The sequence below is a fragment of the Emys orbicularis genome, chromosome 2 (assembly GCF_028017835.1).
Source record: "Emys orbicularis isolate rEmyOrb1 chromosome 2, rEmyOrb1.hap1, whole genome shotgun sequence".
Classification (NCBI taxonomy): domain Eukaryota; kingdom Metazoa; phylum Chordata; order Testudines; family Emydidae; genus Emys; species Emys orbicularis.
In genome coordinates, this window is record NC_088684.1 from 32,870,311 (window position 1) to 32,884,985 (window position 14,675).

Below are 14,675 nucleotides of genomic sequence, written 5' to 3' on the forward strand. Positions count from 1 at the left end.
CATTTATACAAAATTAAACACCTACTTCAACCTCCATCCTTAGATAGCTCAATAAAATAGTTGTTTGCAGTGTTGTAGCCATGTTGGCCCCAGGATATTAGAGACAAAGCAGGTGAGGTAATATCTTTTATTGGACCAGTTTCTGATGGTGAATGAGACTAGCTTTCGAGGTTACAAAGAGTTCTTCTTCTGGTCATTCTCTTAATTCAGTAGTTTTAAATCTAACAAAACTGACATGAAGATGTACTTTTGTATTTCATGAACTTAAGTTCATAATTCCATTTACTACAATTAAAAAAATCTGCTGGATCTCAAAAACAAATGATTTCTTAATCTTTGTACAATTCCCAAGCAGCTTTTTGTCTGAAACTGTCAATCCATACAGTATGAGATTTTTACATGACTTGTGTGAACAAATGTCTGTTTCACTTACAGCACTTGCCAAACAAGAAAAAATGTTTAATATATCTAAGCAACTCCATGTGTCAGCACACCAGAAAAAACTGCTACATGGCAAAGTGAGTGCCAAGACAAACTCAGCAATGGTTACTTTTTTAAAACCCTGAAACATTTATTTTCCTACAGCAGCCACATGTGTGCATGGAAATAATTAACAGGTAGATGACAAACAATTCCAATACCTGACAATTTATCAAAAGTTTCTATTTGACTTTCACTCTTCAAATGCAAGACTGACACAATCTATTCTACAGTTATCTTTAAAACACCACTATATTGAACAGAGCCTCCTCGATTTTCAGAATCTGAGGAAGTCAAGATGTCACACACCTGTTCTAATATTTCAATTTATATTATTTTATACCTTTCACTATTAATGTATTTAGAATTTTTAATGGAGAAAAACATAATTAGATAATTTCGTCAAGCATGATGGTTCCTTATTAAAACAAAATTATACATTTAAATAAAAATATTCAACAAACCACAGATTCGGATGATGTTAGCCATTTGGAAACAGCTGAAAAGTGCACCTGCCAAAAACAAATACTTCAAAGGCTTATGGTCTACCCAAATCTTAAATAATATGGAGCTCCATTTTCCATTGGTTTCAGCAGCAGATCACAAAACACGCACCTAGCTGACCTATTCTTGTAAAATGTGGCTATACTTTAGAAGCATCTTTGCTTGGTTTCAGCATGACTTCTAGAGAAAGCTAAAAGGGGTGGTGAGTTTTGTTCTTTTCACCACTGGACAGAATTCTGCCCAGTTCTCATGAGCCAGAAATTGTTGCAAAAAGACACAATTTAATCGGACTCCAAAACCGGGCCATCATCAATTTAGAAGCATGCTATTCGAACATCCTTTATTTACATTTGTTATAACATGTAAGATCCATTTCTTTCAAAAAATGATTTACATATATTTTTTCCAACTTTGTGCATTTGATGGTTGGTGTAGATTTATTTTTAATCAGATTATCCCTGTATCGTCAGCTTCCCCATGTTTCTGTGCGTCCTTCAAACATGAATACGAAACCAAGGAAAATAAGCAGATTGCAGAAAAGCTAGAGGAGTTTGAAATCCATTCCTGAAGGTGAACATGTGACTTGCAAATCCTCTGGCCTGTCTAGAATACCAGAAAGTATCATACTTGTGTAAGTACCTATCAAAAACTGAAAGAACAAAAGTCTTCAGAAAGAGTACACGAGACTCTGTGGCACCAGAGATGAAGACAAAATAATTATGAGTTAAAAGGACATTGTCTGACTTAGCTGCGATTCAAGAGGAGAAAGAATGTATAACAATTATGCAAAATGGCTTCCCATCAAGCTTTTTCTCTTGCCTGTTCATCAGTAAAGAACAGCTTTTTTACCACTGAGAACAGTTTCATTTGATACCTATGGAGGAAAAAATAAATTGGAATGAGAGGAAGTGAAGGAAATCAGATGCATCATAATACTGAAGTGGATGCAAGTCAGGCTATATAAACACACTGATGTACAATGCTAAGCCTAGAGACCAATGAGCCTCCCTGCATGCAAGATCCAGTTACTACTATCTCAACCCTACAAACACTAATACACTTGAGTATCTATGTACACACAGACTTCAATGGGACTTATGTGTAAAAGTATTTGCCTGATCGGTGACTAAATAAACACTAACAATGGGAGCCAAGACTATGTGACAACATATAATTTAGCATTGCCCTTTTGGGTTATCTTACTAGCTATACATTTTGAATATGAAATAGCCATCATCCTTTCATATTAAAGAAGTCCCCAGTGTAAGAGTATAAGCTGTTCAGGTCAAGGGCTGTACCTTCTTTTGTTTTTGTACTTTGCCTATGGCAGGACACTGTGGGTACTATTGGGTGGCAGAGGGCCAAGTGTTGCGTTAAGCATTAGAAAAATACGAAGATGAAATAATGGGCTGTAGGTTAGAAAGCCCCTATATACATTCAGTAATATTCGTGAAATGTTCAACTGTATTCGTGGAGGAAGAGGGGAGAAAAGCACTCAAATGCTGAAATGTCCCAAATATCTTAAATGACATGGCAGGACATTGCTATTGTTCAAATACTCTCTTTTTTGTCAAGTCCATAAAATTCAAATCCTGTGCAACTGCAGTTCCCATTCCACATGATGTCAAAGTATGCACCATACTGCTATCAAATCCTTACAGAACAGCACTCGAGATGAAAGCCCACCTACAAAGATGTTGCAAGCCAGGTTCTCCTCAAGCCCTAAAATGTTGGCATTTTAAAAAAAAGAAAATCTTATTTTATAGTCCACACAAATGTTGAAAGATATAATATTCAGTGGTGTGGAGAAGGATATCACATATATTATTTCTAATATACAGGCTCTGCTTTCCAGACTATCTATTAAGGAATGAAATATCAACAGACTGTGCTAGGGCATCCCATTGAGTAGATGTCACCAGTTGCAGGGCATCTGGGTTTAGTGGATCCACAAAAGAAAAGAAAGGGTGATTTCATTTTAGAAATATCCTTTAATGTGCCTTTAACCTACTTATTAGGAGAATTTCAGTTCTTGACTCAACTTTGCAAAACTCCTGTGAAAGCCTCCACGATGACTGAGGAATGACCTACTAATAAGACAGGACTAGCGATATTTTACTTGTCTGTCCAAAAAACGAACACACACATTACTTAGTCCAAGAAAATGGGTTAATTTTGTAAAGACTAGTTTAATTTAGTTGATGCTTGAAGCTAGTAACTGCAATTTTATAAAACTAAAAAATAAAATTTTGCTAAGCGCTCACAAGATACACAGGTGCTATTACTAATGCTCAAACAACTGTCATGCACCAATGCTGATTTAAAAACAAAAAAACAAAACCACAGGACAAAATTAAGTCCTAAGAATACACAGAGAAGTTTACTAATACAAAAATAATAAGAAACAAGAAATCATTACCAAATTAAAAAGGCATATTGACTACCTTTGTTAATGCATAGTAACAGAATCTGGAATCAGTCAACTGCCACATAAAAGACCCAAGCCTACCTTTACCATATCATGGTAATTTCCAACTTTATCCAACAGCTGTGACACAGATGAGCTGCAGCCAGCATGGTGGCTCTGGAAAAAGTTAATCATTTGCACCTTCAAACTATTTTGCATATCAGGTGGCAAGATCCTGCAAAGTAATTCAACAACCAGCACTGAAGTAACACTTAAGAACACATAGCATTGCAGGACTGCAAGTGCCGTCTGCATGGCCGATGCCCAAAATCTCTGCACAGTGATTTTTTAAAGTCGGCACACTGTTCAATGAATTGCAGTTTGACTCAAGAGCAAGTTTATAGCCTTCCAGCTATTAAACTGAGATAAGTATTGCACAATTCAAACATTCCCAGAATATATTTGAATTATATTTTCAAAATCAGACTAACAGAAGGTAGGGATAGGAGAGACATAATAGGCTAGTTTTAGTCCGTCTACCATCTAGTACTGAATTGCCACCTACAGGACTGCTTGACAGCCCAAGCTCCAGCCCAATCCACAATGTCCACACTGCTAGCTTTAGCACACTAGCTCAAGCCCCACTAGTGCAAGTCTGTCTACCTAGGCAGGGAGGCTCACTCCCAGCCACAGTGTAGACATACCCATTGAGGTCAATGAACAGGACTACCACTTACAGTGGTAGGCTCTCAAAATTCGACATACGTAAAAGAAAATGCAACCCTGGATCCTTTTGATGAAAGGAAAATAAATAATTCTGAAGACAATTAAATGCTAGAATATTATACTAGGAAGTTTTAGAAAATGATTTATCAATTACCCAGTGATGTCACTACACTTATACTAGCAAAGGTTTAGTACAAATTAAAACAATTTAATATTATTTCCAGGGAAACCATCTAACTTACTGTATTGGTTGAATCTTCTTGTAAAATTCTGTCATATAGCTGGATGGCGTCATCGTACCTATTTAAAGAAATAGAGGTGAATTTTAGAAAATGCTTACTCAGCTCAATTATTTGGTTAAAAAGTTTTTGATTGGCTCCGTAATTAGGTAACAGCATTATAGCATTTTCTATACTTGGTATTGTGCTAACCTTATATAGCTGCAAAGGCAAACGTGTACCAGTCGCTGAATTTTACTGTCCTTACATAAATGTTTACTCAAGCAAAACTCCTGTCAAGAAAGTCTTGAGTAAGGACTGCAGCATTGGGTTTCACCAAAAAAACGGAAAAATAAATTGCAGTTCTTAGTGGGATATTATATAGATTGCATCAGAAACAGGGCAGGTATTTTATACAGCCTTTGTTTCTTCATTCTACCTTTTTAGTTTCCTAGGTCCTTTATTTTCTCTCTGACTGCGCGCACCCATACACCAGCACAGCCCTTTTAAAGGCTACCCAAGACAAGAGACTTGCCACTCCATTACAGCAGTGGTATTTCAAAGCTCCAGAGAGTCTCATTTTGGATTTAAAGTTTCTCTTATGATGGTGTAAAGTATAAGCAGCAGAATATAATGGATTGTGAGGCTATCACAGGTACCCCACATACTCCTAGTCTATTGCAAAAATGAGATTAGGCCCTTCCAATCACAACAACACAGATTTACTCCATTATAATTCTGCTACTAGAAATATACAAGAAATAAGTTAACCTATGTTGCTACAATGACTCTCTCTATTGTTTTAAACCCTCCCTGAGAAACATTCATCATTTCATCCAGCCCATTTCATAGCCTGAGCTGGTTCTATACCAAGGATCGGCAACCTGCGGCACGCGAGCCGATTTTTACTGGCACGCTGCTGCCAGCCGGGGTCCCGGACGCCAGCCCTGCTCAGCCCGCTGCCGGCCTGAGTGAACGGAACCCCCGGCCGGCAGCAGGCTGAGTGGGGCCAGTGGCCAGGACCCCGGCTGGCAGGAGCCAGCGGACGGAATTCCAGACCGGCAGCAGGATGAGCCGCTCAGCCCACTGCCGGTCTGGGGTCCCGGCCGCCGGCCCCACTCAGCCTGCTGCCGGCCTGAGTGAACGGAACTCCCGGCTGGCAGTGGCTGAGCGGGGCCGGCGGCCGGGATCCCGGCTGGCAGGGGCCGGTGGCCAGAACCCCAGACCACCAGCGGGCTGAGCCTGCTGCCGGCCTGGAATACCAGCTGCCGGCCCTGCTCACCTTGCTGCTGGTCTGGGGTTCCAGCCGCCCGGCCCCCTGCCAGCCGGGTCCAGGCCTCCGGCCCTGCTCAGCCCTCCTGCCGGCCTGGGGTACGGGCAGCCAGCCCAGGGCTCTGCTCTTGGCCTGGTCCCAGCGCTCTGCAGCCCTTATCAAAAATTATACTACAATTAGCTTAAAAACTTGAAAACTTAAAAACTTTGTTTGTACATTACAGTAATCCTTAAAACATGTATAATGTTAATAAATACATAGGTTTGATGAAACAAAGTAGCTGTACTTATGTGCCCGTGCTTAATTTGTGTTTTCGATGATTTACCTTCTACAAAAAAAAAACTCGCATGTCTCGCACCCCCAGAAAGGGCATCTCACAACCCCAGGGAGTGCGTGCACCCCAGGTTAAGAACCACTGCACTAAACTGATAAGATCTGCATTTTAATTTAATTTTAAATGAAGGTTCTTAAACATTTTTAAAAACTTGTTTACTTTACATACAACAATAGTTTAGTTATATAATACAGACTTATAGAGAGAGATCTTCTAAAAACGTTAAAATGTATTACCGGCATGCAAAACCTTAAATTAGAGTGAATAAATGAAGACTCGGCACACCCCTTCTGAAAGGTTGCCGACCCCTGTTCTATACAGTGTAGCTACGTAGATACAGTGACTCCTCACTTAAAGTCATCCCGGTTAAGGTTGTTTCGTTGTTACGTTGCTGATCAATTAGGGAACACGCTTGTTTAAAGTTGTGCAATGCTCCCTTCTAATGTCGTTTGGCAGCCGCCTGCTTTGTCCACTGCTTGCAGGAATAGCTAGCTGCTGGGGGCTTGGAACCAGGGTGGACCGGTAGCACCCCTATCAGCTCCCCGCTCCCCTAAGTTCCCTGTGTAGCGGCCACCCAGCAGGCTATCAATTGCAGGGCAGTTCAGCTGTCCCTCCCCCCACTGCCATGTGCTGCTCCTGCCCTCTGCCTTGGAGCTGCTCCCCGGAGCCTCCTGCTTGCTTTGGGGGAAGAGGTAGGGGAAGGGGGGGTTTAATGTCAGGATGTCCCCCTCCCCTCTGCACCTGCAGCCCCCTTACCCCATCTTCCATAGAGCAGGGGGGACACAGAACAGGGTTCAGGACGGAGGGAGCTTCCTGGCAGCAGCTGCCGACTCAGCTTGCTGATCAACTTAAAAAGGCAGTGTACTTAGAGTGGGGTCAGCATACTTAAAGGAGCAATGCGCATCTCTCTCTCACACACAGCGTGTGTGTGTCTGTCTGCCATGCTGTCTCCCCTCCCTCCATTCCTGCTGCCTTGTAGAGTGTGAGGCTACAATAACAACGAGTTAACCCTTGAGGGCTCAGTCAATTGCTAGTTCATCATTTAGCAGTAAGGCATTCCCTGGGAAATATCCCACCCTCTGACTTCACCACCTCAACCAAGCTTCACAATCATCATCGCTGTGTACCAGCATTAAATTGTTTGTTTAAAACTTATACTGTGTGTGTGTATATATACATATAAAATACATATAAAATATAGTCTTTTGTCTGGTTAAATTTTTTCCCCTGGAACCTAACCCCCCCCCCCCCCCATTTACATTAATTCTTATGGGGAAATTTAGGGTTACCATTCGTCCGGATTCCCCCGGACATGTCCGGCTTTTTGAGCTAAAAATAGCGTCCGGGGGGAATTTGTAAATGTCCGGACTCCCCCCCCATTGCAGAGCGCGCGCGGCTAACAGGGCAGCCGGCCGGATGGTGCCACTTACATGGGGCTCCGACAGCCAGAGAGAGCCCCTCCTCCTCTCCCCTGCAGCAGAGATCACTCCCTCCCTGCATTCGCAGATCGCCTCCGGCAGTCTGGAGCTCCTCCCCCCCCGCTCCCCAGAGTGCTTTCTGGGGGTGGAGGTGTGGATAAGGTTTTGGGCAGTCAGGGTACAGGTAGGGGGTAGGGTGCTGGGGGGCATTTGGGGGGGGTCTTAGAAGGGGGCAGTTAGGGGACAAGGAACAGAGAGGCTTAGGTAGGGGGTGGGGTTCTGGAGGGCAGTTAGGAGCAAGGGTCCCAGGAGGGGGCAGTCAGGGGACAAGGAGCGGGTGGGGGGGTGTTTGGGAGTTCTGGGGGGGGGGGCTGTCAGGTGGCAGGGGTGGGGAGAGGGATCGGAGCAGTCAGGGGACGGAGCAGAGGGGTTTAGATGGGTCGGGAGTTCTGGGGGGGCTGTCAGGGGGTGGGGAGTGGTTGGATGGGACGTGGGAGTCCCAGGGGTCTGTCTGGGGATGGGGGTGTGGATAAGGGTTGGGGCAGTCAGGGGACAAGAGGCAGGGAGGCTTAGGTAGGGGGTGGAGTCCTGGGGGGCAGTTAGGGGCAGGGGTCCCAGGAGGGGGCAGTCAGGGGACAAGGAGCGGGGGGAGGGTTGGGGGTTCTGAGGGGGGGAAGTGGGAAGGGCAGGGGCGGGGCTAGGGCAGGATGGGGCGGGGCTAGGGCAGGATGGGGCGGGGCTAGGGCAGGACAGGGGCGGGGATAGGGCGGGGCTCCTCCCATCCTCTTTTTTGCTTGCTGAAATATGGTAACCCTAGGGAAATTGGATTCGCTTAACATCGTTTCACTTAAAGTCGCATTTTTCAGGAACATAACTACAACATTAAGCGAGGAGTTACTGTACTATGTTACAACCACATGGTGAGGGGTCTATTTAGGTTCTTCAAATCACCCTACTACATAATACTAAATATATCAGATTTCTACAGGGTCTTTACAAACCTAAATATAATGGCTACTGGCTCAGCTGTTTGATGCAACATATTATTCTCCAGTCCAGTAGAGGATGTTCTTATCACTCAAGACTCTTCATCACTATCGTCTGCTGCTATTGAGGACAGCTAGATGTTACTGCCCATAGAAGCCCATTAACTGTTACTTCTAGCTTCATCTCAGAGATTACTGTTGAACTACACCAGGTAATCCCACCTCTCTAAGACATTAGCTTGAGTACTGTATTGTCAGTTTTGGAAAACTGCTGGTTGAACTCCATTCCCCTGCAGAATCATTCCAGATTGCCAGCCCATAATGACTCTAATTGTCATCCCCCACATTTACATTTGCTTGCTTGCCATGTGCTTGCTTGATTAAAGATTACAGTGTGGTGTGGTGTGGGGGCTGTGTGCTGTGCTAAGCTTACTGAGGCTCCAAACTGCTATCCTTTGATCGCTAACCCTTTTAGAATCCCTTGAAAAGGGGGCAGAGAACTCAGGGGGAACAGGGAGAGACAGCGCCTAAGCAATGAGAGGAGCTAATGAACAGGAGCAGCGAACAGGAGAGGTTAGAGAGAGAGAGAGAGAGAGAGAGAGAGAGAGAGCGCGCGCGCGCAAGAGGCAGATACACTTAACAAACAGTCTAAACCAGGGGTCGGCAACCTTTCAGAAGTGGTGTGCCGAGTCTTCATTTATTCACTCTAATTTAAGGTTTCGCGTGCCAGTAATACATTTTAACGTTTTTAGAAGGTCTCTTTCTATAAGTCTATAATATATAACTAAACTATTGTTGTATGTAAAGTAAATAAGGTTTTTAAAATGTTTAAGAAGCTTCGTTTAAAATTAAATTAAAATGCAGAGCCCTCCGGACCGGAAGCCAGGACCCGGGCAGTGTGAGTGCCACTGAAAATCAGCTCCCGTGCCGCCTTCGGCACACGTGCCATAGGTTGCCTACCCCTGGTCTAAACTTTGGCCACTAACGCACACACAAACAAACAAAAAAATCCCTGCAAGAGTAAAAATAATGCAGGCAAAAGTCCAGCAGCAGAGTGCGGGACTACCCAGTTTATTGCACTGAATGCAGCATGTATGATTACTTGCCTTGTGGGCAGGTAGCATATGTGTGCATACAGTACAAACAGCTCTGGGGCCCTCAGAGAAACAATCCAGGCTTTTGAGGCCAAAGTGGCTGAACTAGAGAAGCTACGGGGGACAGAGAGGTACATAGATGAGACTTTCAGGGACATCATAGAGCAATCCCGCCCCCAATCAGACAGAATCTGTGCTATTAAGGAGGATGAAAGTCTCATGGAAGGAGAGGACAGAAACCATCCCATAGTTGGGAATCTCTTTCCACATGATGTCATGGTATCTTCTTGCACTTAGGATACCTCTCCAGGGAAGGGAGCCCCAATTATTAGGAAGAAACAGATAATAGTAATGGAAGATTTGATTATTAGAAATATAGATAGTTGAGTCTGTGATGACTTGGAGAACCACATTGTAAATTGTCTGCCAGGTGGCAAGGTTGCAGATCTCACAAGGCGTCTAGACAGGCTTATATGCAGTACTGGGGAGGAGCTGGTGGTCATGGTACATGTAGGCACCAGTGACATAGGGAAAGGTAAGACAGAGGTCCTGGTGGCCAAATTTAGGCTGCTAGATAAGACATTGAAGTCCGGGACCTCCATGGTAGCATTCTCTGAAATGCTTCCAGTTACATGAGCAGGGGCCAGAAAGACAGGCAGAACTGTAGGGTCTCAATGTGTGGATGAGATGAGAGTGTAGGGAGGAGGGTTTTAGGTTTATTAAGAACTGGGGAACCTTAGGGGAAAGAAGGAGCCAATACATTAAGGGTGGGCTTCACTTAAACCAAAGTGGAACCAGACTGCTGGCATGTAAAATTTAAAAGGCTGTAGAGATTTTTTTTTAAAAAGGGTTGGGGGAAAGCTAACAGGTGTGGTGAATCACATGGTTTGGGCAGAGGCATCCCTTAGGGATTACTTTAATAAAGGGGAAATTCTGTATCCTAGAAAAAAGGATAGGGAAGAAGTTGGTAAAGTACAGGTAGGAGCGAATGAAGAACAGACAAACGCAAAAGTGTCCCATTTAAATATAACACATGAAGGCAAGCAACTGACTATTGACAAAATGTACAACTGTTTGTATACAAATGCTAGAAGTCTAAATACTAAACGGGATGAACTAGCGTGCCTGGCTTAAAAGGAGGGTATTGATATAATAGGCATCATGGAAACTTGGGGACAAGGTAATACCATGTACAAAATATATGGGAATGACAGAATAGGTCACATTGGTGGGGGAGTGGCACCATATGTGAAAGAAAGCATAGAGTCAAAGTAAAAATCTTAAATGAATCAAAATTGTACCATATAATCTCTAAGGATAGAAATTCTATGCTTGATCAATAAGAGTATAGCAGTAGGAATACACTAACGACCACCTGACTAGGATGGTGACAAGGACTGTGAAATGATCAGGGAGATTCGAGAGGCTGATTTAAACTATCCTCATACTGACTGGGTATATGTCACCTCAAAAAGGGATGCAGAGATAAAAATTTCTAGACACCATAAATAACTGTTTCTTGGAAAAGCTCGTCCTGGAACCCACCATGGGAGATGCAATTCTTGATTTAGTTCTAAATGGAGCACAGGATCTGGTCCAGGAGGTGAATATAGCTGAACCGGTCAGTAATAGCACAATTAAATTTAACATCCTTGTAAGAGGAAAAGCACCAAAGAAACTCATCACAGTAGCATTTAACTTCAAAAAAGGGGAACTACACAGAAATAAGGAAGCTAGTTATATGGAAATGTAAAGGAATAGTCACAAGGGTGAAATGCCTGCAAACTGCACGAAGACAATTTAAAAATGCCATAATGGAGGCTCAAACTAATTGTAGATCCCCAAATTTCAAAAAATCAAAGAAAACCAGTAAGAGGACCACAAAATGCTTCCAGGGCTAATTAGCAGAGTAAAAGAGGCAGTTAGAGGCAAAAAGGCATCCTATAAAAATTGGACATTAAATCCTATTGAGAGTAATAGAAAGGAACATAAACTCTGGCAAGTCAAGTGAAAAGATGTGACAAGGCAGGTCAAAAAAGAATCGGAAGAGCAACTACCAAGACACAAAAAGTAACAGCAAATATGTTTTTAAGTACATCAGAAACAGGAAGCTTTCCACAGTCAGTGGGTCACTAAAGGAACACTAAAGGAAGAGAAGGCCATTGCACAGAAGTTAAATGAATTCTTTGCATCATTCTTTACTGCACAGGACATAGGGGAGAGCCCTATACCCAAGTCATTCTTTTTAGGTGACAAATCTGAGGAACTGTCACAGACTGAGGTGTCAATAGAGGAAGTTTTGGACCAAACTGAAAAATTATATGTCATCAGGACCAGACGGTACTCACCCAAGAGTTCTGAAGGAACTCAAATATGAACTTGCAGATATATTAACTGTGGGATGTAACCTATTGCTTAAATCAGGCTCCATACCAGATGATTGGAAGATAGCTAATGTAGCACCTATTTTTTAAAAAGGCTCCACAAGCGATCCTGGCAATTATAGGCTGGTAAGCCTAACTTCAGTACCCATCAAATTGTTTGAAACTGTAATAAACAACAAGATTATAAAACATAAACATGATACGTGGGGAAGAGTCAACATGGCTTTTGTAAGGGGAAATCATGCCTCACCAATCTACTGACTGCTTGATGGAGTCAACCAGCATGTGGATACGGGTGATCCAGTTGATATAGTGTATTTAGACTTTCAGAAAGCTTTTGACAAGGTCCATTACCAAAGGCTTTTAAACAAATTAAGGATAGGATAGGATAAAAAATAGGATAAGAGGAAAGATCCTCTCATGGATCAGTAACTGGTTAAAAGATAGGAAATAGGATAGGAATAAATGGTCAGTTGGGCACTGTGCAATAAAATGGGAGATGAAATTCAATGTTGATAAGTAATGCACACTGGAAAAAATAATCCCAATTATACATACAAAATGATTGGATCTAAATTAGCTATTGCTACTTAAGAAAGATCTTGAGCCACTGAAAGTCCAAATAATTCTCTCAAAACATCTGCTCAATGTACAGCAACAGTCAAAAAAGCTAACAGAGTGCTAGGAACCATTAGGAAAGGAATAGATGGGGCATGCAACAGCTTCCATACAAGGAAAGATTAAAAAGACTGGGACTGTTCATCTTAGAAAAGAGATGACTAAGGGGGCACATGATAGAGGTCTATGAAATCATGAGTGGTATGGAGAAAGTGAATAGCGAAGTGTTGTTTACCCCTTCATATAACACAAGAACTAGGGATATCGCCCGATGAAATTAACAGACAGCAGGTTTAAAAAAAAAAAAAAAAAAAAAGCCACATAGAAGGAAGTACTTCTTCACACAACACACAGTCAAGCTGTGGAACTCTTCCCAGGGGATACTGAGAAGGCCAAAAGTATAACTGGGTTTAAAAAAAAAAAAAAAAGAGAGAGATACGTTCCTAGAAGATAGGTCCACCAATGGCTATTAGCCAAGATGGTCAGGGACACAACCCCATGTGCCATGTGTCCCTAAACCTCCAACTGTGAGAAGGATCTGGCACTGGCCACTGTTAAGACAGAATACTGAGCTAGATGGACCAATGTCTGACCAAGTACGGCCATTCTTGTGCACATATGCCTGCCTCTGGTTAGAGTCCATTTGTCAAAGGCATGGGCCAACATCTTTAGTTTGGTCATACAAATCTTGACAGAAGCACGTACAAGCAGACAGAGCTGACCTTCACATTTTTGAGCAGGTTTGAGAAACAATTTGTGCCCAACCAAAACCAGATTCCTGTTCACCATGCTACACCAATATGCATACGCCAGAGCTAAGAATTATGGGGAAGGATTAACAAGACATCTCAAATCAACTCATTTTACATAAGAGTGGGTGTGAGAGAAGGATTGCTTAGGTACCTTAGCCTCGTGCTGCAGCAGAAGAGCCCAGCATTCAATTCATTTCAACCCAAACAATAGGCTTCATAGATTCATATCAATTTACAGTTTCAAAACATTCCTTGCAAGGAAAAGAAAGGATGAGAAACATCTGTTAAATGAAAATGGGCTTTTCCCCCTTTACGTGTCCAATGTCCTGGAACCGGGATGGCCCACGGGCATTAGGCCTCAAAAGCCAACACTGTAAGCAGTATGTTACAGGAAATAGTTCATGCTAGGTACCAATGTTCCATATCAGCAGTTACTAGAAGTCCTTTGCAAAATTGCTAGCTGCCACACCACAAGTAGATGGTTTTGGAATAGGTTATTGGAACTTGATATACAACGTGTCCAAAAGGGCAAGTCAGCCAAAGACTAGAGGTGCCCTAGAGGACAGTCTACTCCTGGGGTCACCTTTGTGGGAAAAGTCGTATATTATGGACAGTGAACCCATCTGTAAGTTGTCTGAACCATCCTATATAAAATGTAATAGAGTTATAGTTCTTCAGTAGGATAGAGCAAAAGCATCCAGAAGAGTTATAGTTTTCTCTTTTATATTCTACAAGGTTTTTAGAGTCATTTCTATAAAACCCTATTAGGGTTTTATTCACAAGGACAAAGACTGGGAGAAGAGCTATATTCATCAGTTATTTGGGGCAGGGCAATGGTTTTGAATGCTACTTGGAATTCTGGACCATTTGGATTAAATATGTTGGTTTATAGCTGTGGCATACAGACTTTGTTTTGCCAAAAACTGTGTAGTGTTTTACTGTCTATAGTTTGATGATGGCAACTAAAGAACCTTTTAAATCTATCAAGTCCAAATGGAAGATTACGAGTACTGTAATGTTGTGCTAGCCAAAATACAACAGAAGTGCCTAAGCACAATAAGCTCATCATACACAGTACTATTTTTATAAAGGAAAGAGCACTGCATTCATTCCCTCTGTTCTAAATTTTACTGTGGGAAGAATTCCTTTTTAAAGAGAGATATCAAGTACCTTTTCCAGAGAAGAATTAGGTTTTTAAATTCAGCCATTACCTTTCCATGTATTCAAATCTCATGCCAGTTAATCGCTTAACTCTGTGGCTCCCAGGGAATTGTCGCCTTAGCTCCTGAAGACAAAACTACATAAATAAAATAAATTCCTCAGAGTTAGTGATTCGGCTTGTGACAAATACTACTTATCACATTAAAAAAAAAATCAGAATCAGAAGGCATATTTGTCACCAGCACTTCCTACTACAACCAGAGAAAAAGCACATCAACGCCTAGAAAAAGTCTACTACTTCCTGTCCAGTGATGTCACAA

General features: G+C 42.4%; 1 protein-coding gene across 2 annotated transcripts in view; it reads right to left on the minus strand.

Annotated features, from left to right (window-relative positions):
* Positions 1-14,675, minus strand: part of EMC2 (ER membrane protein complex subunit 2) — a 61,820-nt gene that overhangs the window by 28,403 nt on the left and 18,742 nt on the right. For both annotated transcript variants that reach the window (XM_065398811.1, XM_065398812.1), the window contains exons 4-5: positions 14,406-14,491; positions 4,360-4,417 (exon numbers count right to left, since the gene is read on the minus strand). In XM_065398811.1, coding sequence (XP_065254883.1) covers positions 4,360-4,417; positions 14,406-14,491 — 144 coding nt within the window. The remainder of the gene's footprint in view (positions 1-4,359; positions 4,418-14,405; positions 14,492-14,675) is intronic.